General features: G+C 41.3%; 1 protein-coding gene across 1 annotated transcript; it reads right to left on the bottom strand.

Moving 5' to 3' along the window:
* Positions 1-986: 986 nt before the first annotated feature.
* sgsm3 (small G protein signaling modulator 3) lies at positions 987-11,002 on the bottom strand. The gene is made up of 21 exons (XM_061845773.1): positions 10,773-11,002; positions 8,038-8,128; positions 7,837-7,922; positions 6,998-7,061; positions 6,429-6,637; positions 6,220-6,327; positions 5,927-6,070; positions 5,645-5,840; positions 5,386-5,531; positions 5,003-5,233; positions 4,717-4,899; positions 4,432-4,587; positions 4,302-4,356; positions 4,166-4,215; positions 3,887-4,039; positions 3,730-3,800; positions 3,569-3,617; positions 2,648-2,733; positions 2,429-2,551; positions 1,582-1,642; positions 987-1,454 (listed from the first exon to the last, which is right to left on the bottom strand). Exons 2-21 carry the CDS (start codon positions 8,042-8,044, stop codon positions 1,371-1,373), a joined length of 2,262 nt encoding a protein of 753 aa, XP_061701757.1. The 5' UTR covers positions 8,045-8,128; positions 10,773-11,002; the 3' UTR covers positions 987-1,370.
* Positions 11,003-23,108: the final 12,106 nt, after the last annotated feature.

Below are 23,108 nucleotides of genomic sequence, written 5' to 3'. Positions count from 1 at the left end.
ATTAAGATTAGCCCAAGTAAAATAGAGTATGTGTATTAACGAGAGGGGTAGTGGGGGAAGAGTGAAGCTCCAGGGAGAAGAGATAGCGAGGGTGGACGACTTCAAATACTTGGGGTCAACAATACAGAGCAATGGTGAGAGTGGTAAGGAAGTGAAGAAACTGGTCCAAGTGGGAAGGAACAATTGGCGGAAGGTGTCTGGTGTTCTATGTGACAGAAGAGTCTCCGCTAAGATGAAGGGCAAAATTTATCAAACAGTGGTGAGGCCGGCCATGATGTGCGGATTAGAGACTGGCACTGCAGAGACAACAGTAAACAGAACTGGAGGTAGCAGAAATGAAGATGTTGAGGTTCTCGCTTGGAGTGACCAGGTTGGATAGTATTAGAAATTAGCTCATTAGAGGGACAGCCAAAGTTGGATGTTTTAGACACAAGGTTCAAGAGAGACTTCGATGGTTTGGACATGTCCAGAGGCAAGAGACTGAGTATATTGGTAAAATGGTGCTGAGGATGGCGCTGCCAGGCAAAAGAGCGAGAGGAAGACCAAAGAAAAGGTTGATGAATGTTGTGAGGGAGGACAATGAGGACAGTGGGTATTAGGAAGATGCATGAGATGGGCTTGGATGGAAAAAGATGACACGCTGTGGCGGCCCCTAATTGGGACAAGCCGAAAGGAAAAGAAGCGTTGACAAATCACAATCGTCAGTTTGCTATGAGGTTATATGGGAAAATTTGTTTTAGTACGCAAAACTCAAGATTTATTTGGATTGCAGGAAAAAAAATACATCGTGCAGTGTTCACTACCACTGTTCAGGTAGTACACATTCACACACGTCCTCTAATATAACAAAAGCTAAACTTGGTATGTGCAATGTTAGTATTTAAACATTTAATAGATGAGATATGTAACATTTCTCTGAAAAATAATTTACAACTACAGCTTTATGGAATGTTGTTTTGGTCTCAATATAGTTGACTTAAATAGAAAAGTCAATGAGTGTGAAAGAACCTCCAGCTGCACTTCACATGAAATTGTCCTTGAGGTCACCTTCCACCAAAACCATTGGGGGGGGGGGGGGGGGGGAAATAGCTAAAATAAAGTGCTGCAGTCCACTGGCTACAGATTATTCTGCACTACTTGCTCAGTTTGACCATCGTAAAACTTGACAAAATATCTCTCAATACCACATTGAACAAAAACAGGATGCGTGTTAATGCACACCCATGTGAGTAAACTGGGGTTTTGCAGTCCTTGAAATGTGTTACCATTGTCTGACAATAAACCTCATAATGTGTCCAATAATCAGACAAAAAGACAGTTCAGACACTGACACCCACACCAATTAGGTTGCAGTTTTGTTTAGTGTTTGTCTAGCCGTCAATGTCCCAGCTGAAGAGATGATGTTTCACCAGCATGTCCTGCACACCCTCCTTCAGTGGCCTCTGCTCCTTCTCCTAGAACAGAAGGCAAAGAAGCAGGACCATCAGCCTACAAAAGTAGAAATGAAGTTCCTACCGAATGGAAGAAACCATAAATATGTCCCCTTCTAAACCCAATGGTTTTGCAACTTTCTTAGCATACCTCTTTTTGCTCAGGTAATTCACAATCTTGAGATAGACTGAAGGCAAACTTTGAAAGGACCCTGTGGAAAGAGGAACAATTTGCATTTGTGCCAACTACACTGTGTACAGTGTAGTGAGAAAGTATAGGCACCCCTCCTCAAATTCCTTTTTATTTCATGATAGTTTCCCCACTCTTAGATCACCAAACAAATGTAAAACTGAGAAATATAACCCAAGTGAAAATCCTGAGGTAGAATGATCAGCCGTTCAGTTAGTGACCTCAAGTTGGAGCACATGTGGGTTCTGCACCAGGATAATGTAAAGGACACCGGCAAGTCAACTTCTTGATGGCTTCAAAAAATTTTTTTGAGTGGCCTAGTCTGGACTTGAATCGATGTAAAATGCAGTGGCATGACCTTGAAAAGGGTATTTATGCTCGAAAACTTGACATTTTTGCTCAATTCAAACAACTGCAAGGAAGAGTGGGGGAAAAAAAAAAAAAAAAAAACACACATTGCAAATCAAGGAAAACGCTTCACCTCAGTTGTTGCTACTGAGGGTGACAACACATTTTTAAGTTTGGGGGCAATTACTTTTTCCACAAATGGCTAGGTAACTTCGAACAGTTTACAGAGCCTTAAAAAATGAAATCATATAAAAACATTTTAAAGTCACTTGGGATAGACAGTATTTTTCTGATAATTAATTTGTTTGATGATGTTAATGTGGGGAAAATGTGCAAAAATATAAGAATTTGAGGAGAGGGTCAATCCTGTTTCACAATATTGTACAAGGCCACTGGATTGATAACATTCAACCTTCTCAAATGTATATAGTAAAAGTAAAGATCTACTGCAAATTCTTACCTGAGTTCACATTTAATTTGAACCCATCCTGGACTGCGTAGAAACGACCACGGATGATACCATTTCTCTACAGCTGCCATGCTGGAACACAGAACCTCCAGCCACAAGTGCAACACCTGCTCACTGTTTGGAAAGATGCAAGTGCGTGTTCTGATTTAGTTTATTTTCCAACTTTTACCCTCTAACAATCACTTAATTCTAGCAGATGCGTGAACTCACTTGAGGCCAACGCAGACAAGAGACCTGAACTTGACATCCATCTGTACATGAGCTACATCATGGCTCATGTTGACTGACTGCACTGCCTGAAGAAATACGACAGGAGCCCCTCAGACAACATCATCTACATCTTGCGAACTACAGTAAAGCCTCGGTTCTCGAACATCCCCGTTTTCGAACGAAAATTGGTACTTAAACACCCCCACAAAACCCGGAAATAACATAATGCGCGCAGTGCAAGCAGTTGATCCACTCACGACGTGTTTTGTTGTCTATTCGAACACCCACCGAAAAAAAACCCAGAAATGACATAACTCGCGTGGCGCAACCAGCACACTTGTTATTCTATATAACGTAGCCGCTGTACACAAATGTGTCCTTGGTAGTGACTTGTTTTTCTTCTTATCGAGGACTACCGTATTAACCCCCAATCATGGCTCCAAAAGAAGTCAAGTTGCTTGTTTAAAGTTATTCTGCACTTTTGTTAATACAAAAAGTTTACAAGGCTGGGGGCCGAGTCGCTACAGATACGGCAATGCACTCCCAGCCTAGCATACTACTAAAGCATACATTTTAAGCAAAAAATAAATATTTTCTTTTTATTATATAAAGTATTCAAACTATACATGTATTTCTACTATGAAGTTTATTATCAGGAAAAAACTAAAAAAATGCTTTAAAAGGGGCCACATTTTTTAGGGTTGGAACACATTATTTCGTTTTCCATTCATTGTAATGGGAAAGATCGATTCGGTTTTCAAACAAATCACTTCTCGGACCGTTTTCTGGAACGGATTGTGGTCGAGAACCGAGGCATCAGTGTATTTGAAAACATAAGTCAAGATATTTCCCCCATCAAGAACTTCTCACAAACCAATAAATCAACCAAAATACTGTACTGTATATTTAAAGCCAACTCACTCTGTAAAGGAGTTCCTCTGGTGTTAAAACCTTCCCATCTTCATCTAACCTGCAATAAAAACAGTTCCTTAATTTACATTTACAATACTAAACACGCACTGTTCATCTGCATCAGTGCTACAAAATAAGACCAAGCAAGCAATTATAAATGTGAGTCTTACCTGTAGGTTTTACACAACACCAGTCTGGAGTAGACAGAGTTGAAGTCCCTCTCGACCTCTCTGCTGGCTGCCTGAAAATGGTTTGTGGTGGAATGACGGAAGTTGAAACACTTCTAAAAATAAAAAATACAGAGTGAGGTGAAATTTGACAACGGACCTCTTCAATGAATAACCACGGATGACAGGGCCCCCCCAAAATGGAGGGTTTCTTGAGGCCATGGAGAAAGATGGCTTTCAGGGCAGGACACAGTGTCCCTCTGGCGAGATCGGTCACAGCTTCTGTTACTGAGTCGTCCCCTGCGAGTGAGTACTGAAGAGAGAGAAAGTGAAAGCACCTCTAGTAGTATGATACAAATGTCACTTTACAAGGAACATCCGGTCTAATACAACGTACAATTAATTTTTATATTACGGAGAAAATTAACGAATACTATACCTCTTTACTTCTTTCATCTAGGATCTCGACAAACTTTGCAGGGAACCAGCCTGTTGAGAGCAAGACAAAGATACGGTAAATTGGACGGATTATGGAAATGTAGCTTACCCATAGTACGACAAAAACACATGCATACCTCGAAGTCCATTGAGCTCTCCAACCCAACAGTGTTCATCCTTCTGTGAGACAATCTGAGAGTACAATCATCACAGTTTGGTTTATTTTGTTCATGATTATCAATGTTAATTTTGTGTGTGATATGTTACAGTGATGATGTCATTCTTCCTGAAGCCCAACTCGTCGTCGTCGTGGCGCTCGAAATCCAGCAAAGCCTTGGCTCGTCGTCGACGGTTTCGGGACACGACGAGGAAATTTTCATGGTCCCGCTGGTGACTCTCCATGGAGTAGTCGGGGGTCAGCTCCTACAGTGACAAGATGGGCAAAATACTTGATTCACATAACATTTAAGTGAGTCATCTATCTATGACTACAAGTCGGTTTATTGAAGATCCACGACGTAGTGATTCGGTGCTGTGGTGTTGTGAACTCACAGAGCTGGAGTGGCGTGGGTCCAGACAATGGAAATGCTCTGAAGTGCGGGTTATGGCCTCCCGAAGGGCTGCCACCAGTTCTGTCTGCTTAATGTTCTTGGACTTGAGAGCGTCGGCCTCATCCTCCCCAAACAGCAAAGAACTAAGAGTGGATTTTCTATGCAGGGACTGTCTCCTCAGCACCTGCACACACACCAACGCAATTCTAAGGATGGGTTTTATGTGAGTGCTGAGAAGAACAAAGGTACAATTGTATACCAATGAAGCTTAGTCTTAAATGACTAACCTTGTTGAGATTGGAATTGAGTGGTGTGCTTCCACTGTTCAGCTGTGTCTGTTCGTTCAGGATGTATGCAAGGTGCTTGCGCCGATGGGCATCCAACGTGTCCTGTGACAGATTCCCCGCCAGCCTCATCGCCTCACCAAGAACTGCAGGCCCATCCCTCAACTGGCTTGGTAGGTCAGACAGCGTGTTAAAAATGGACGCAGAGTTCTCTGAAGATATGAGCTCCTCCTCCTGAGGGAGTGGAAACGCAATACTGAGGATTAATCAGCAGCATTACATTATAAAACACCTTTTGACATTTCATCTTGCTGTTCTGTAAAACATTTATTTCAGAAAGAAATGAAGACGTGAAAGCATCTTCAATGAAATATCTCAGCAAATACCTTGATCTTGAGCATGCCCAGAGTGATTTGAAAAAGCACGAGGGAGCCCATGTAGAAGAGGAGGTCCCAGATCCTGAGGAGTAAACGGATGTCCACCACACTGGCAAAGGATGTCAGGAACCAGTGTAATGTGATCAGAGATAGCTCTAAATGTACAGTGAGGAGAGGGTTGCATTTAGTACGCTTTCGACACGGATGTTTGAATAAAACGGGGATCGATATGTCCCCCCCTGTTCCCCCGCCTTTTCTTTTGCCGTACCAATGTCATGCTCCTGCAAAAGGCGGTCAAGGGCCGGCAGGTACTGAACAATAAGCTGACGAAGCACCCTCTGGTCTGTTTGGACACCCAGCAGGGTGGATGAGAAGTATGACGGTGGGAGGAGGTCTTCAATTAGGGCACACATCATCCATAGCACATCCTCCTCCTCCATGAAGAGTAACAGACAGGAAACCACCTAAAAAGACAGGGAGAGGTAGGTCATAGACGAAGAAACCACTAGCAAAGTGAGAGGAGATGAGCTCTTCAGGGATAAACATTCACCATTCCGGTTCCCTGACAGTACCCAATGTCAGGGTAAAGCCAGGCCAGACCTCGAAGTACCCGTCGCAGCCTTGGCACGCCGACACTTTTGAGGTTATTGAAGCACACGTTGGTGGGCATCGTCCGCAACAAGTCCTTCTCTATCTGAGGGATGGGTTGAAAAAGAAAAAATACATTTGTCAACGTATGCAAAGGGATGGTACCTAAAAACAGATTTTAATCAACTCATTAGATTATGCAGACCCAGCAATGTTACGACAACTGAATGTATACAAAAATTTTGGGGGTGTCACCTGTTTAGCTGTAGAGGTGTCATCATTGGAACTGTTCTTGATGATTTCTTTGTACGAGATCTCAGATGTCCTCTTCTTCTGGAGGGCTCCAGACAGACGCATCCATAACTGCCAGAGAGAAAACATTTTGCATGTTGCAGTTTGTTTTCCCCCCGAAAGTCACTTCCCAGCTTTGGTGCTATTTTGGAAATACAGCACACACCCCTTACCTGTGGCCTCATGCTATGAGGGATGCCGCCCAGTACGAGCCCCCGCAGGCGTTCGGACCGTGGAAGGACAGGTGCAATGAGCTCCCAGGTGAGGTCACCCACTGTGTGATTATGTGTGAACTCCAAATGTGCCTGCCACCGCAATCTCTGCTGAGGATTTTCACGTTGTGGTGAGCTTTCAGTGCCTAGCCAAGGACTTGGATCAGTCTCTGAATGAGAAGACAAAAAAAAAAAAAAAAAAAAAAAACATGAAAATATAATTGAAAAATTGAAGAAAAAAAGCATGACCTCATAAAATAATCATGTGACAATCAATGACTGCGAAAGCTTTTGAATAACAAAAAAAAAAAGTGTGGAAAAACATCAGACTAGATAGAACATTTCAGGAATGCCAGTATAAGTACAAAGACATTAAGTCAGTTGCAGTTACAATTCAGAGATCACATGTAGACACTAAGTAGTGCAACTAATGTGTGCCCAAATTAATTTTCCACTGAATATTTCACAGAGAGAATTTGAGGAACTTCTCTAGCAAAGAAATAAGCGCATGCATATGGATAAAACATTACCGTCGATGTCCAGCCTGAAGCCAAACTCATCATACTTGAGTTCATTCTGTTCCAAGTTGTCTTTCTGTAGAGGAGAGAACAATTTCAATTAATGACAGAATGGTTATTTTCCAAAACATTTGTTTCTGATATATATTGAGCCATGGCACATATTTGATCTATATTTTAAAAAAGTCACAAAAAGTGGGGAAGCGGGTTAATTTTCTATGTACCTTCTACTATCTAGTGGACGAGCATTCAATTGTTCTGTCTGTCACTATACTTGACTGGGAAAAATAATTGTCCCAAAATATCGCATGGTATATTATTTGGAGTAAATAATTTTTGGACTTAAAAAAAAAAAAAGGTAGAAAATTTACCTGAAGGTCTCTCAGAAATATACCAATGTTTGTTAGTATTTAGGGAATACTGATCTAAAACCTAAAAACAGTATGTCAGTCACTCGCAAATCTGCAAAGTCGAGCACGAAAAATCACGCGTGTAAAATTTGTCATGAGTAGAAATACATAGATATTAAAAGATGTCGCTTATTTTGTGTAGTCTTGACCAATGTTCCCTCTATGATGCGCCACTTGTCGCACACGCTCGGCGCAGTGAACCACAGCCTGACGTCTGTTTTATTTTTTTTTTCTTAAACACGGTAGCACACTGTCTCTGCTCAGCCTACTTCTAATTCCTAGTTTACCTGCCACCACCCACCTCCGCTCTTAAAGGGGTATACTCAATTGCAAACAGAACGCACACCCGCAACTTTATTATCTGCAGGCATGACTGACCACACCCGTACATTTTTCAAACGTGAGTGACTGGCAAATATACAAGAGAAGTCATGTGCTTACTTGATAGTACTTTGCCAAAATGTCCTGAGGCCACATGCTTGGAGTTAGAGCTGAAAAGGGCCCACCAGGGGCTGGAGTATAAGTGCCTGAAATATAGATATCCAATTAAACAAGACTGCTGAGGAAAAACTTTCAAAAATAAAATACTGAATTTAAACAGCTGTGTTTTGAAAAATGATTGAATCCATAAATAATAAATACCTGACATGGTACTACTGGCTGCGAGAGTGCTGTCTTCTCGATCCAAAGACTGCAGTTACTCCAAAGTCAGGTGAAATAGGAGTTCCAGAACCTGCTTGACACAAAACACCACAATGTGGTTCTTATAGCTGCACATTCAAACATGAGGCTCTTTGTGAATCACAGACTTATGAAAAAAAAAAAAAAAAAAAAAAAGCAGCAACGAGAAATAGGACGACACCCCCTCTCATGACCACATGACTGCTGTTCTCACAAGAGCCTCATTACTGGTCTCAATATTTCATCACATTCTTTTTTATGCACATTAGCAGCCCTTTGCTAGAATTTACAAACCGATCTTTCACCCCCCCAAAAATGACAATGGTGGTTCTGTTCACCTCTGAATCTGTGAATGTAACATTGACTTCCACATCACTACCCTCAACAGCCCCGGCTAAATTACAATGAATGAATGAAAATATAAATTGTTAAAGATTTATATCACCTTCATTGGAGGTTTTGCATGTGGTGGATGTGCAGAACAACAAAAATAATAATACAGGCGTATAATATAAAAAATTAAAACTGAAATATTCAGAAGACAAAGCTGTAATTTTACAAAAACAAAATAGTAGTTTTTCCCAAGACAATATGTGTAATATTACTCAATATACCTGCATTACCCAAGAGTCACATTTGTATAAAACACAGCTTAAAGGATTGGTGCATGGCAGCAAAGTTAATCGTTTGGGGAAGCAAAACCCACTAACTCGGGAAAGTCAGACGTTGGCTCATTTACATGCGACTACACACAAACAAACCAGGGCATCGAGCATGACGTGCAAGAGGCTGCACAGAAATGATTCATTCAGCTGCATGCTGAGGAGGATTTAGGACTTAAAAGAGATGAGAAATCAATTTGAGGATGGGAGGACGGCCAAGCAGCTTCAGGGGATGTGGAATTCAGAAGAGTGTCGGGATTTGAGAGTTATGCCCTGACATAGACTTTAATCACCTGCCAAGAAATCCAGTGTGGCAGAACCTCTCCTACAAACTGTTGCACATATACAGTACAAACACAAAATCCAACCCAAAATATTCACTTACAAAGGTCAATATTGAATATTGGCTATCAGAGTTTCTGGTTGACTGTGTGGTCAAGATTAAGGCGTATTTTTTTGATAGTGAGCAACTTCAATATGAATATTATTTTGACCCTTATGTGACAATCAAGACTTTTGATTGCTTTTTTTTTTAATTTAAACTAATATTTCCATTCGTAAAATATGTTTGCAGTTGTAATACCACTGCAAATGTTAAAACATCACTGAAAAGTCAACAGGTGGCACGGTGACTTAGGTGGGAAAGCGTTGGCCTCACAGTTCTGAGGTCCAGGGTTAAATCCGGGACCCGCCTGTGTGAAGTTTGCATGTTCTCCCAGTGTCTGTGTGGGTTTCTTCCGGGCACTCTGGTTTCCTCCCACATCCCAAAAACATGCAACATTAATTGGACACTCTAAATTGCCCCGAGAGGTGATTGCGAGTGCAGCTGTTTGTCTCGATGTGCCCTGCAATTGGCTGGCAACGAGTTCAAGGTGTACCCCGCCTCCTGCCCATTGGCAGCAGCGATAGCACTCCCTGCGACCCTTGTGAGGATGAGCGGCAAAGAAAATGGATGGATGAAAAGTTAAAGGTTTCATAATGGCAACAGTTTGACTTATGAACAGTTTGTTTTCCCATTATTTCTTATGGGCAAAGTGTTTTAAGGGGTATTCTTTCTGCAACAATTTAATTCATTCAATTAGTGAATACCATATCCCATGACACTCAGTATTCAGCAGTCAAGTTGTTCGGACAGCAAACTTGACTTGACACAAGTCTTGTCAAACATCCTTAAGACTATGCGCGCCTTTGTTTACCATGGAAAAACAGCACGCCGCAAGACTTCTCCTGTGTGGGTCGAGGATGTGACTTTAATTGTGCTTCTACAACTGAGCATGCACGCACAGTAAGCACAACACTGCGGTGACTCATGCTCGTCATCCACCCACACAAAAATGACGTTTAGCTCGAGCTGGATATTAAAAAACGTGCTCAATCTAGATTACTTCCTCCTCATCTGTGGATAGGTTTCCAATTACGCCATCATGTGTTTCAGAGAAGTCAGAGAACACAGGTGACAGGTGAGGCGTGAAGTTTTTTTCCCATTGTTAATTTATCCGATTGGTCTAAAGAGCGCGGTGACGTCATTGGAAACCTATCCACATGATCATGTAATAGGAAATAGTGGCAACACTGCCATTTCAAAACAAATGTTCCGTGACGTCAAGATAGGATGATGCTTCGCAAAATTATTCTTATTGCCCTGCAAGCTTTTCTAACGTCACTTGTGTGGGGGTGAATGAAGACCCAAGGAAAAACTCTCCACTCGGTCTTTATAAAGGCAACCATAGAAACTCCTGGACAGAAAAACCTACAAATTTACCACGTCATGTGACGTAAAACGACACAGGTGCCGAATGACGTCGAAAGTCTCACGCGTTACTTTTTTTTTTTATTTCAGGCTAACCCGTTTTTCCGAACCTTAACCTCGGATGGACATTTTCTAAAGCCCTGGATAGTAATGAAAAAAGAAAAAAAAACACTCCAAGTGGTAGCGAACGTGTCAGCAATGTGTTCATTGAAATGTCAGCTGTTATGTAGCATTAGCATAGGGCTAGCGATTAGGATGCACATTCGCCAGTGAGCCAGACTTACCGTGACATTCGTCACATGTGAACACGAGCGACCGACGTGTTGCTCACAATGAACGAAAACAGGAAAACGCTGAATGCGGCGCCATGACGCGTCTCTCTCAGGACTTGAAAATTCACGAAGCTATCGTGCACCTGCTAGCGACGTGTAACTCCTCTGTATCCTTGCACAATTCAACGCTTGTTCCTTCCTGGCCTGTTCCAATGAAGTAGTTCCATATCCCGGAACTGCACGTTTCCCTGACAATATCCTTCCGCGCAGAAAGCGGTGACGTAGCACAGCATTCGTCACGTTCATTCATTCCTCCTCAATGTGCAAAAAAGTAATCAAATATGTCATGGAAAACAGAATATATGTAACGACACTACATGGCGTCGACAGTTATAACCGTAATAGCCACACGTGGGTATAGTATACGCCAAAAAGATAAAATAAAATTATATATATGATTTCACTTCACTTTTTAGTACAGGTATGATTATTAGGGTCCTGTTGCTTTGGGTAATATGACTCATTAAAAAGTAGTCTTACAAAAAATTAAGAATAAATATTCAGTCAAGAAAAACACTGTAACCTCTGAATTGTTTTTTTTTTTTTAGAATGGTCATACTGTATGTAGACAATAAAAAAAAATAAAATGGGGAAACGCAAATTCAAATGTTACGCAGCAATATCATAAAAAAAACAAAAAAATAACTAACGTCTAAACAATAAAAACTGATTTAAAAAAAAGGTGATGTCAGCTCCAAGAATAACCACCGGATCTCGAATAAATAAATAAACACAATAATCTAACAGAAACATAGTTGTTGTTGTTTTTCAGTTGGGTTTATTAGTTAATTCAGCATGTTGTTAATTTATCTATTTATTCATTATCACTAGTGTTTTTAATATTTTGCAAGTTCACATTGATGATGAATATGGAAGCTATTCTCTGTTACGCCTCAAGGTGCCTCTAGTGTGCAAGCTCGGGACTCGTTGGTTACACAGTTTAGCCATTGATATAAACATGAATTGACGTTTACATGCATCCATCGAATCCACCATCATCACGTGTGAAATACATATAGTGTATATATTTTTGTTTCTGCAAAGGGAATAAAAATACTTAAATCGAATAGAACATAGAAATCATACGTACATAGGTACAGTCAGGGGCGATTCAGGATCAGATGTTTGCAGGTGCTGAGCTCACTAAGGCAAACTTGAGTGTTCTGCAGTTTAACAACATCTTTGAAAGAGAAACATATAACACTTTCATTGGAAAATCTTTAACTAAACCATCAAATCTCTTCCTCTGTCTGTCCTAATAGGGGTAATGGTACCTTTACAGCTTTGAAAAGACCCCTGGAAGACTATCTACACACATCTAAAGACAAGTTGGTGAAATTTTAATTACAACTTTAAGACCAGCCCCTTTGTTTGCAATGTTTCTTGTTCCTGGCTTTGTTAGAACTCATCTATTGTTTTTGTTCACGCCACTACAAAGACAGAAAGAAAATCCTACACTAAGCACATGTGATATTGTCACAAGACAATGTCAATGAAAAGACTGATCTAAAACACCTGAGACTAACCCAGTAAAGCTCCTCAAATCTCCTCCTGACTTTCAGTTTTTAGTCCGTGACTGTGAAAATCATTATGTCTTACCACCTTGGCATTAACATTAAAACATGCACATGACACAACAGCTAGAATTCCAACAGAGGACATTCTGACCACTTGAGACATTTCCTTGAAACATTTCAAAAAACGGTGCACAAAGATGAGGAATGTAGTGATTATAATAATAAGAAGAAGGTATTAAGGGTAAAAGTTAAATATGTCCCACATAGCCAGGTATTTAAACTGCACTATGTCACTGTCAAGCAGCGTATTGCTCGTTGCAGGTAGTAGACTCAGAGTCCTCCTGAGAAGAAGAGGGAGGGATTTGGGCAGAATAAACCATTTTGAAGGAAGGGGGTGCCGTAATTTTGGTCACATTTAAACCACTTCTATAACTTACTTAAAAATAACATACAGTAAAATACATTTTAGGGGGTTATACCCATGAGTACTGTCAGTCATTCAGATTCCCATTTCAGTAATGCATGAGGTGAACATCCATCCATTTTCTTCACCGCTTATCCTCACAAGGGTCACGGGGAGTGCTGTCAACAGGTAGGAGGAAGGGTACACCCTGAACTGGTTGCCAGCCAATCACAGGGCACATCAAGACAAACAGCTACACTCACGATCACCCTTAGGGGCAATTTAGAGTATCCAATTAATGTTGCATGTTTTTGGGATGTGGGAGGAAACCGGAGTGTCCGGAGAAAACCCACACAGGTGGGGCTGGGATTTGAACCCTGGACCTCAGAACTATGAGGCCAACCTTACCAGCTGCTCCACCGTGCCACCTGAGCTGAACATCTTGAATTCAATTTTGGGGCCTTTTTGCCTTTTATGTTACAACCACTACTAATACTAATGCATTTTGATCGAATGTGATCAATTGTACATTCCATTGGAGTAGATCCACATGCTATTTTGCACCTCTCGTGATATGGAAACTCAATGCACACACACTTTATAATAATGAGGATTTATGAAGAAACATGTTGATCATTATTATTTTAGTCAAGGTAGACTTGCTGACGTATCTCAGATTGTAGATTACGCAGATGAACCTACTGTATGAATAACAATGTCCAAGCTGCTGAGTGTGTATCTTGAATCGCTGCCCCCCACCCCACCCTCCTCCTCTGCTTCCACCTCATCACTCTTGACTCTTTCACAATGGCGCTTTGGCTATTTTAACCCCCTCACTTTACTTGAACACTCATTTCACTGCACCAATGCCACAGTGAGTCACATCAATAAAAATGCTGCAGCCCAAAGCCGACCTTGCCCACGGCTTGCCGAGCCCCCAATCGAGCATGCACCCTGGATGTCATACTACGTGGGCGTGGCTCAGTTTGTCACTTTCTCTTCTCTGTTTCTCATCTGTCTGGCTGCTTCTATCGTTTTTGACAAAGTGACGTTTACTGACGGGGGGGCTAGTACACTGTGGTTGCTATGACGTCAGATTCAAGCAGACAGAAGAAGGAGTAGAAAGAGTTGAGAGGCACTCAGAGAGACAGTGGTGGAAAAAAATGGAGAGAAAACATGCTGTGATAAGAGGAGTGTGAATGAAAAAGAGCAGAGGATGAGCAAGGCCATTGTGCGTGTGAGGGGATCATTGTTAAAGTGACGCGTAAATGGAAGAACAAAGCCTTGCTTGCGTTTGGAGTTCCATACAAATGAGTATGGATTGCCGTGAAACAGCAGGGCTGCCATCAGTTATAGGGTAGAAGAGAAGAGAAGAGACATTCAGTCATTGTGATTCAATGCAGTCGTGCAGTTTTGCAGGGAGACGGAAGATAGTGCTGTTGCATTGCACCAGGGGGTCCTGCGCCCCTGTGAATCACTGTGTATTCTATGTAGGTATATTGGGGAAGCAGCATTTAGCTAGAATGCTGCAAAAACAAAAAAATAAAAAACATGCAATAAGTCTCCAACAGAGGTGACGTCAGCCCCAATGTGTGTTTTCAAATTAAATATACATTAAAACTGCTTCTTCTTTTCCTCATGCATTTTAGCGTACCTCCACTTTTCAATATTTCTTGCACAAAAAGCTGTTTTAATTGTACATTTTCAAACGTTTTTGTTTATGCATTTGAATTGTCTTAATCATGCAAACCGCAATGAGTTACCTTGTGTTTGAAATGCGCTATACAAATAAATTTGCTTTGCCCATTCACATTATTTTTTTTTTCGTTTTACCAATATTTACACTACGTGTGTGTGTTTGTGCACAAGATAGCATCAGCAAACTTAAACTAATCAATCTCGTGTGCACATTTAGTCCTCATGGATCGGGCAAAACTCCATTTCCTGTCACAATAACAGCAGCACAAAAATGTATCGCGCACGTATGCGCTCATGCAACCTCGATGATGCCAGCGCCTCTATCTCGATCGTTAGCATGATTTATGGGTATGAAGTCAAGACAGGCCGAGCCGGGCCTTGTCTCCTGGGTTGGATCATGCAGGCTTTCACACAGAAGCTCCTCAAGCCTCGGTGGAGCCCTCCAGCATCGAGGGGAATTGAAGGTAAAGGGCACCGCTCGAAGAAGTCTGGAAAGGCTGTGAGGAAAGATGTTCTTTGCATTTACCATCTCTCTCTCTCTCTCTCTCTCTCTCGCTCTTTCTCTCCCTCTCTCTCTCTCTCTCTCTCTCTCTCTTGTCTCTCACTATCCTGTTCAGTGATTGCAACCTGAATTTCAGGCTTATCTGCTCGACGTTTGACAAAATTGGATATGCATGCCAGTGATATGTAATTGCGCACGATTCATTTCACACTAAAGGTTAATATACTTTGTGGACTGCGCATGTCATTTTCAAAGGGTGACATTGTCGTCTTGCAATTTTCACAATGACTGAATTTAATGATTTATTGGGAAGGTAATTGAGGGAAGAGTGACATACAGAGAACAAATGTGACAACTCCGTTTGAACGTGGTCCAAAACGTGATTTGATGTAAAAAAAATGATGGGATTAATGAGTGTGGAATCCGTTTATGTTTGAGTGAAGATGGAGGCTAAATTGACTGAATGACTGAAGGATACAGGATAAGATTATCGAGATTACATTTGTGACTGTCAACTAAATCATACACTGGCCAAGTACTATTTGTATACTTACTGTACTTTCCAGTACTGTTCACGCTGCAGGATTCAATTGGCATTTGCATTGAGAACTCATGGGCTATGAAAACCAGTTTTGAATACTTGACTATTGTGTTGTCACAGTGAGCGAGTGTGGTAAGGAAGTAAAGAAACAGGTTCAAGCAGGTTGGAACACCTGGGGGAAGGTAGTCTGGTGTGTTATCTGACAGAAGAGTCTCTGCCAGGATGAAGGGCAAAGTTTATAAAACAGTGGTTGATGTAGGGATTAGAGACGAGACAACAGGACGCAGAACTGGAGGTGGCAGAAATGAAAATGTGGAGGTTCTCGCTCGGAGTGAGCAGGATGGATAGGATTAGAAATGAGCTCATTAGAGGGACTGCCAAAGTTGGATGTTTTGGAGAGAAGGTTAGACAGAGTAGACTTCGATGGTTTGGACATGTCCAGAGGTGACAGGAAGGGTGCTGAGGATGGAGCTGCCAGGCAAAAGAGCGAGAGAAAGACCAAAGAGAAGGTTGATGGATGTGGTGAGGGAAGATGGGAGGACAGTGGGTTTTCGAGAGAAAGATGCACGAGATAGGGTTAGGTGGAAAAAGATGACGCTGTGGTGACCCCTAACGGGACACGCCGAAAGGAAAAGAAGAAGACTGTATGGCACGTCATAATGATGAGAATTTACTGACGGGATGTCATGCTGTTGAACCAGATGCCTTTAGATCACTTGAACATGCTTCATGTTGAATTTTAGGAATCCAATCAATTCATACGGGCGATCCGCTCTAAAATTGTCACTATAAAAAAAAAGGTGGTTCATTTTGTCATTTTAGTCATTACTAAAGGATGTATTTACCACCAAATGCTGCTACTTCTGACCCATTTGAAACTAATACATAAAAAAAAAAAAAAATCACAAAAACTGCAGCATGATGCACAAAATCTTTGTTCAGCAAGTATCGCCAGAAAAACATTTTGTTTTGCCAATCAACATTCACATTCTCACATGTCAAAGTTGAGGTAGGGTTTTGATGTTTTGATGTTTTACTGTGGTTAACGCATTTCTTTAAAACGTGCACGACAAAGAGGAGTTGAATAACAAGCATGAAGAATGGTAAAATGTTACTCAAAATGCTTGCAAAGTTATTTAGAGGTTTATTTTACCCTGCAATGACATTACTTTTTTTAAGGAAAAATTCTGACACATTAGAGCAGATTGCATGTGACCTTCAAGGTTCCAACTGATAAGTTGACGTATTTTCATGCAGTTTTCTCCAAAATTTGTTTGACATCACAATTGGATTTGTTTTGGCTGCAGCAATGATGCCTTTTTGCTTCATAAAGAAGCATTTCGCACAGAGAATATCTTTTTCTCAGGGACGCATTAGTGCACGAAGCAAGTCATTTTTCCTCGGAGAAACGTCCGCTTCATGTGACTTTTCCGGACTAATCAGTCTGCCCGTTCGAGATAGGCACAAAGGTCGGGACTGAGGCAAGACTTCCCAAATAACAACACCAGCAAATGAATATTCAGGAATTATCATTGTACTACGTATTGCCTCCAAGCATGTATCTGGCGTACAGCGATGCCTTCATAACATTAGCAAAGTATTCATTTATAAGCATGATGCTTCTGTTGTTTGCATACAAAAATGTCCATTCCACTCTGCTCATCTGTTGCTGTCATTTGGTGCGGGGTGGGGGAGGAGGAGGGGGGGGATCACTTGTCATTTGTCAAAGTAAAAGACACAGATGAGTGAATGTTCTAGAGACATAAATCCCTCAAACCCTCCCATCTTGTAATAATGACTGCGTGTAAGCGCTTTAAGCCCGTGAACATTTTTGGTTTACTTTCCTGTCTGTGGACATCACATGTCTCATCATTGTTGTACGTTTGCCTTCAGATTATTCTCGTTAATTCATTCACCGGTTCGTCAATTGGGCATCTGGGAATAGAAGCGGGACAACATGAAACATAATGCAATTGTGCACATGGGAGAAAAGGAGGGATCAAAACCTACAATGTTGTTTGTAACAATAAGAATTAAATTGAACAAAAGTTATGTCAATTTGCCCCAGAGCCTTTTAGTCCTTATACTGATAACATGAATGAAGTTACAGTACTTTTGTACCACGAAATGGGTCATTACAAAATTACTCATTTTATGCTGACTATCGTGTTGAGGTGAGCATATCTTGATAATTTCATGCGCTTCCTTGAATTGTCTGCACTTGAGCACTTGTGGCGCGCGACTGTCTCAATCAGCCACACTCATCGCCTTCATGTGAGCACTTTGTCTACTCTCATTAAACTGTAGTTAGTTCTGCACAACTTCGTCAATACCTGCTGCATAGCTGGACTCTTATGACCTTCTGCGTGTATATTAGTTTGCCGAAATGTAAATTCACCTCCAGGTCCGTGCTAACTAGCAGGAAGAAGGTTTTCAGTTTTCTATTTAATCACTCTTGGCCTCGCCTAATTTCTGCACTTCCCTAGCTAAGTATGTTTGGATCCAATGTCGTCTTGCATTATTCAGAAACATCAGCAAAACACACATCGCTTAGTCATATTCCTGATAAAGTTATTTCGGAGTGTTTTTAGCAAAAGGCAATCGCATTGTTTGCTTTCATCCGCTGAGATGGCTGGAGTTGGTCGTTGCTGTATACTGTATTACCCTCGTTCAACTCATTAGTCTATATACACTGCATAAAAGTCGAGAGGGGAAAAAGCTCAGTGGAGAATAAAGCCCTCAGAGAAAATATATAGTTGTGGTGTTCATGTGTGCCACTGATTGCAAGCTAAAAGGATAAAAGGGTAGCATGTCCTTGCTTCACATATTTACTCGAAGTGAGAACATTCTGTATTGACGACGTCGTTTTGTAACCATTTACAAAGCGAGGCTCCAATGAGGAAATAATGGATAAAAAGTATGGCGATTATGGTAATGAGACCTCGGCAATGAAATTCAACTTGGGTTGGATTACTAAATTTATGTTTCCTCAAAGGGAGCAATAAAGCTTACATAATACAATCTTCTAGATTTCCTATGCGGTCTAAAAGTCGTAGTGATAGCCAGACTGAAGCAAAATTTGCCATCTCTCTGTCTGAAAGGTTCCATTGTCTATGGCAGGGGTGTCAAAGTCATTTTTGTCACGGGCCAGATTGTAGTTATGGTTTCCTTCAGAGGGCCGTTATTACAGTGAAACCATAACATTGTTGAATTGCCTCATCATACTTACGCATGAAATGTATGAACTAGTTTTGGAATCATAAATCAAGTATAATCGTGTTTTCAACTATTGTTCATGTTTGGTAACACAAACATACTTGCAATATCTCAATGTTATCATTTATGATCTCATAATTTGAAATTCTGGTGTAGATTTTAGCAAGAATCACGGAAGTTCACACACGTGATTTGCCTTCGCAGGCCACATAAAATAATGTGGTGGGCCGGAGCTGGCCCCCAGGCCTTGAGTTTGATACCTGTGGTCTGTGGCTTTTGGTTTGAAAAAAAAAAAAAAAAAAAACAAGAGGGAAAAATAAGATATCTCTCATATTGGGGAGTCCTGATCATCACCCCCTTATTCTAAACTTACTCCTACCATATGAATGAATTATTACCAAGTTATAAATATTCACCCACTTTAAGTCAGAAGCTACTACAAAGCCAGATGGAGATCGCATGTCTGCGCCGCAGATAAGAATCAGGAGGAAGAAGAAGTGTTAATTAGTGGTGTGGCACTGATAGCGACACTACTGCAGTGCACCTTCTGTCTACACTTTCGCAGCTGATAAATGCAGTCAGGCCTTGTGTGTTATTGAGAGAAAATTAAAGAAAACTTCAAAGTATTTTCTGTTGGGGTCCAGTGGGTGGGAGTATATGGAAATTAGTAAGGTTCACAACCTTCAGAAAGCCTTCCAGATTGACCCTTGATGAATTCCCTTCTGGTTTTAAGATCAAAAGAAAATTACAGACTTGTTCCAACCATAAAATCGCAGCTCGCAAATCGCGGCTATAGCAACGAAACGTTATCGGAAAAGAAACCCTGAAGCCGCATTAAATCGAGCATTTGGGGTGCAATTTGAATGCAAAAAAAAAAAAAAAACGACCAGGAATGTTACCTCAAAGGCCTCATTAAAATCTGCTTTGAATAAACACAACCCGTGTTTATCTGACATAAATAAGAACAGGCTTTTCAATAATTAAATAATAAGCAACCTCGCTTGAAAAAGTACTACAGTGTACTCTCAGAGTGTCTCTAAAGTTGTATACAATCCATTTAGGGACTACTGATTTCTTTTGCCTTTAGAGGCTTGGTCAAGTGAGTCTACATTTGAATCTTGCTAGCGCTTTTAACACTGATAACTTCTCCTTTAAAGCGTATACTTTTACAGAAATGTTTAGTGGAATTCCAAATTGTATGACTTTTAATGTTTTAGTTTAAACTGGGAGAATTGTTAGTTTTACACGACTTTCCGTTGTTGCCCGTACATCTTATGTCCGGTATGTGTCGCATACCGTAGCTAGCTAGTTTGCGTGAGATGAATTCCGAAACGATGTTTGTTTGACTGAATTCTTTTTTTTATTTAAAGATCTAAGCCTTCAACGCAGCATGCTGAAAATAGGGTTTGAAGTTTTGGCTTCCTATGAGGTATTTGGGCAGCAACCGTCACCCAACGTGATCTTCAAGCTACTATGAGTTACCTGCATTTGATCAAATATTTAAGGCACTTCCCTTTCACCCCCCCCCCACTCTTTCATGAGGCCTCAGCGCAGGAAATGAAATATTGAAAGTCTATATTTTAATAAGTTTGGCCTGCTGAACTTTCTTTCAATTACGAGAAGAGATGCTTGTGTGCTCACATGCAGTCACGCATGGAGAACGGAAGAGCTATATGTCAAATCTCTTGCACAACAACAATTTTCTCCAGCAAAAGCTCAGAATAGAAGATTTTCTTTTAGGTCTGATTTGTGCCTCTGCATACAAAAGGTGTGATTCTCTGTTGCTCCGTGCATTTTATAAATAGGGTTCCCTTGTGAATTACTGTTCCTCTTCAATTGACGTGTTAGCATATTATGTATATGCCATATGTGTCATCACTGGGATGCCACGTTCACTGAACACATGACTGGACCACTAATGGCTGAGAGGTGCCAAATGATCTCATCTCGGCATCGACACGGGCTCAATACCTTTGACGTTTACCACTTGAGTGGAGCAACAGACGCAAACCTTCCTGATTATTGCTCCTGTTCTGTTATTTATTCACTATTATTCTGTATAGCATGTCATTTTTAAAATGTCCTTTGGATTTTTGATGTCAGGAGATTGTAACAGATAGCCAGAATGTGTATTATGATTTTTGAAGACCTTGGCGGTCACTGAGCGCGATAAGTAATATTTCAACCCTTTAATGCGCTTTGCACATTGCACATTGCTCTAAGTATTCACTTTACTGGGAAGTTTTCCACGAGGTTTAGGAGTGTCCTCATGGGAATTCATCACCATAATTCTAGAAGCACATTTGTGAGGTTACACACCGATGTTTGACAAGAAGGTATGGCTCTCAGTGCTCAATAGGGTTGAGGTCAGATTAGTGCATGTTAGTCAACTTCATATAGATCAAACTCTCTAATCCATGTTTTTACACACCTGCACGGATGCACAGTCATGTTGGAATAGGAAAAGGCCATCTCCAAACTTTTCCCACAAAGTTGGAAATCCATCCATCCATCCATTATCTACCGCTTTTCCGGGTCAGGTCGTGGGGGAAGTAGCTTCAGCAGGGTTACCCAGACTTCCCTTTCACCACTTCTGCCAGCTCTTCCAGAGGGATCCTGAGGGGTTCCCAAGTCAGCTGAGAGACATAGTCTCTCCAGTGTGTCCTGGGTTGTCCTCGGGGTATCTTTCTGGTGGGACATGCCCGGAACACCTCACCAGGGAGGCATCCAGGAGGCATCCGAATCAAATGCCCCATCCACCTCATCTGGCTCCTCTCAATGTCGAGGAGTAGCGGCTCGACACTGAGCTCCTCCCGGATGACCGAACTTCTCACCCTATCTCTAAGGGAGATCCCGGACACCACGTGGAGGAAACTCATTTCAGCCGCATGTATCGGGGATCTTATTCTTTCGGTCATGACCCACAGCTCATGCCCATAGGTGAGGGTAGGAACGTAGCTTAACCGGTAAATTGAGCGCGTCGCCTTTCGAAATGTCCAAAATATTTGGCTTGTGAGCTATTTCCATAGGATACCAAGCAATTTTGGACAGTCAAACAGTTAAGTGTTCCACCATGTCAGTGCACTAGTGCACAAAGAAAGGTCCACAAAGACATGGATGAGATGACATGGTTTAGATCAGCGGTCGGCAACCTTTGACACCGAAAGAGCCATTTGAACCCGGTTTCCACGGAAAAGAAAACACTGGGAGCCGCACATCTAAAATGAAAAAAAAAAAACTTCTACTACTTTACCGCAGCATGTTTCTTATGAAATCCACGTGCTACAGAGAAAATTCCATTGGGTTTGCCGGGCTTGAAAGTTGCTCAAAATAGACGGCGTTTCAGCGGGTATACCCGCTTCCGCAGTGTGACGTCTATTTTGAGCGACGAAAAAATAATATCAACTAATTTAATTAATATTTTAAAATTTCAAGATCACAATAATCTTCAAATTTAGAACTAAAATAATATAAAAACTAACACAAATAAAACACACTTCAATAAAATACAAAAAAAAATTTTAGTAATTTATTTTCCCAAGCCAATCAGAGCCGCATTATAAGGATGAAAGAGCCGCATGAGGCTCCGGAGCCGCGGGTTGCCGACTGCTGGTTTAGATGAATATGACTGACCAGCACAGAGTCCTGCCCTCAACCCGATAGAACATCCAAATATGCACCTGGAAGACTAAGCAAACATTCCCATAAACTCACTCCTAAACATTGTTGAAATACTTCCCCCAAAAGTTGAAGTTGTTACAGCTGCAAAGGGAAAACCTACATCCCATTAAACTGTATGGATTTAAAATGGGATATCACTTAAAATCATATGAGAGTCATGGCAGGTGAGCAAATATTTTTGCCAATATAATGTATGTCCACCCTGTAATCTACTCAAATACCCATCATCACCGGAACCTTCTTGTCAGCTAGTAACACAGTATTACACAATATTATCTTTTAAAAGCCCCCTTGATTTTATTATGATGGCGAGAATTTCCTCTTTAAGTGTTCCATAAACAGCTTTATTGGGTAAGAAATCACAATTGTAACTTTAATGTCAGGGAAGCTGTATAAACTCTCCGGAATAATCACCAAAGAGAAATTCACGAAAGGAAAGGAAGAAAAATCCATCAATCCGTCCATTTTCATGGCCGTTTATCCTCACGAGGGTCGCGGCGAGTGCTGGAGCCTATCGACCTACCTACGGCCAGGAGGGGGAGTACAATCTGAACTGGTTGCCAGCCAATCGCAGGGCACATAGAGCCAAACGGCGGCAGTCACAATCACACCTAGCAGTTTAGAGACCCACTGGCACCACACACACACACAAACACAACACACACACACACACACAACACACACACACACACACACACACCACACACACACACACACACAAAATAAATTC

Source organism: Syngnathoides biaculeatus, chromosome 16 (genome assembly GCF_019802595.1).
Source record: "Syngnathoides biaculeatus isolate LvHL_M chromosome 16, ASM1980259v1, whole genome shotgun sequence".
NCBI classification, from domain to species: Eukaryota; Metazoa; Chordata; class Actinopteri; order Syngnathiformes; family Syngnathidae; genus Syngnathoides; species Syngnathoides biaculeatus.
The sequence above is the reverse complement of the archived record's forward strand: the minus strand, read 5'-3'. Positions and strand labels throughout refer to the sequence as shown.

Coding starts and splice junctions, on each gene's coding strand:
- sgsm3 (XM_061845773.1), bottom strand. Junction 6,638..6,997: donor CTTCAGGCTGGACATCGACG/GTAATGTTTTAT, acceptor CTTCTCATTCAG/AGACTGATCCAAGTCCTTGG. Junction 6,328..6,428: donor CTCATAGCATGAGGCCACAG/GTAAGGGGTGTG, acceptor TCTCTCTGGCAG/TTATGGATGCGTCTGTCTGG.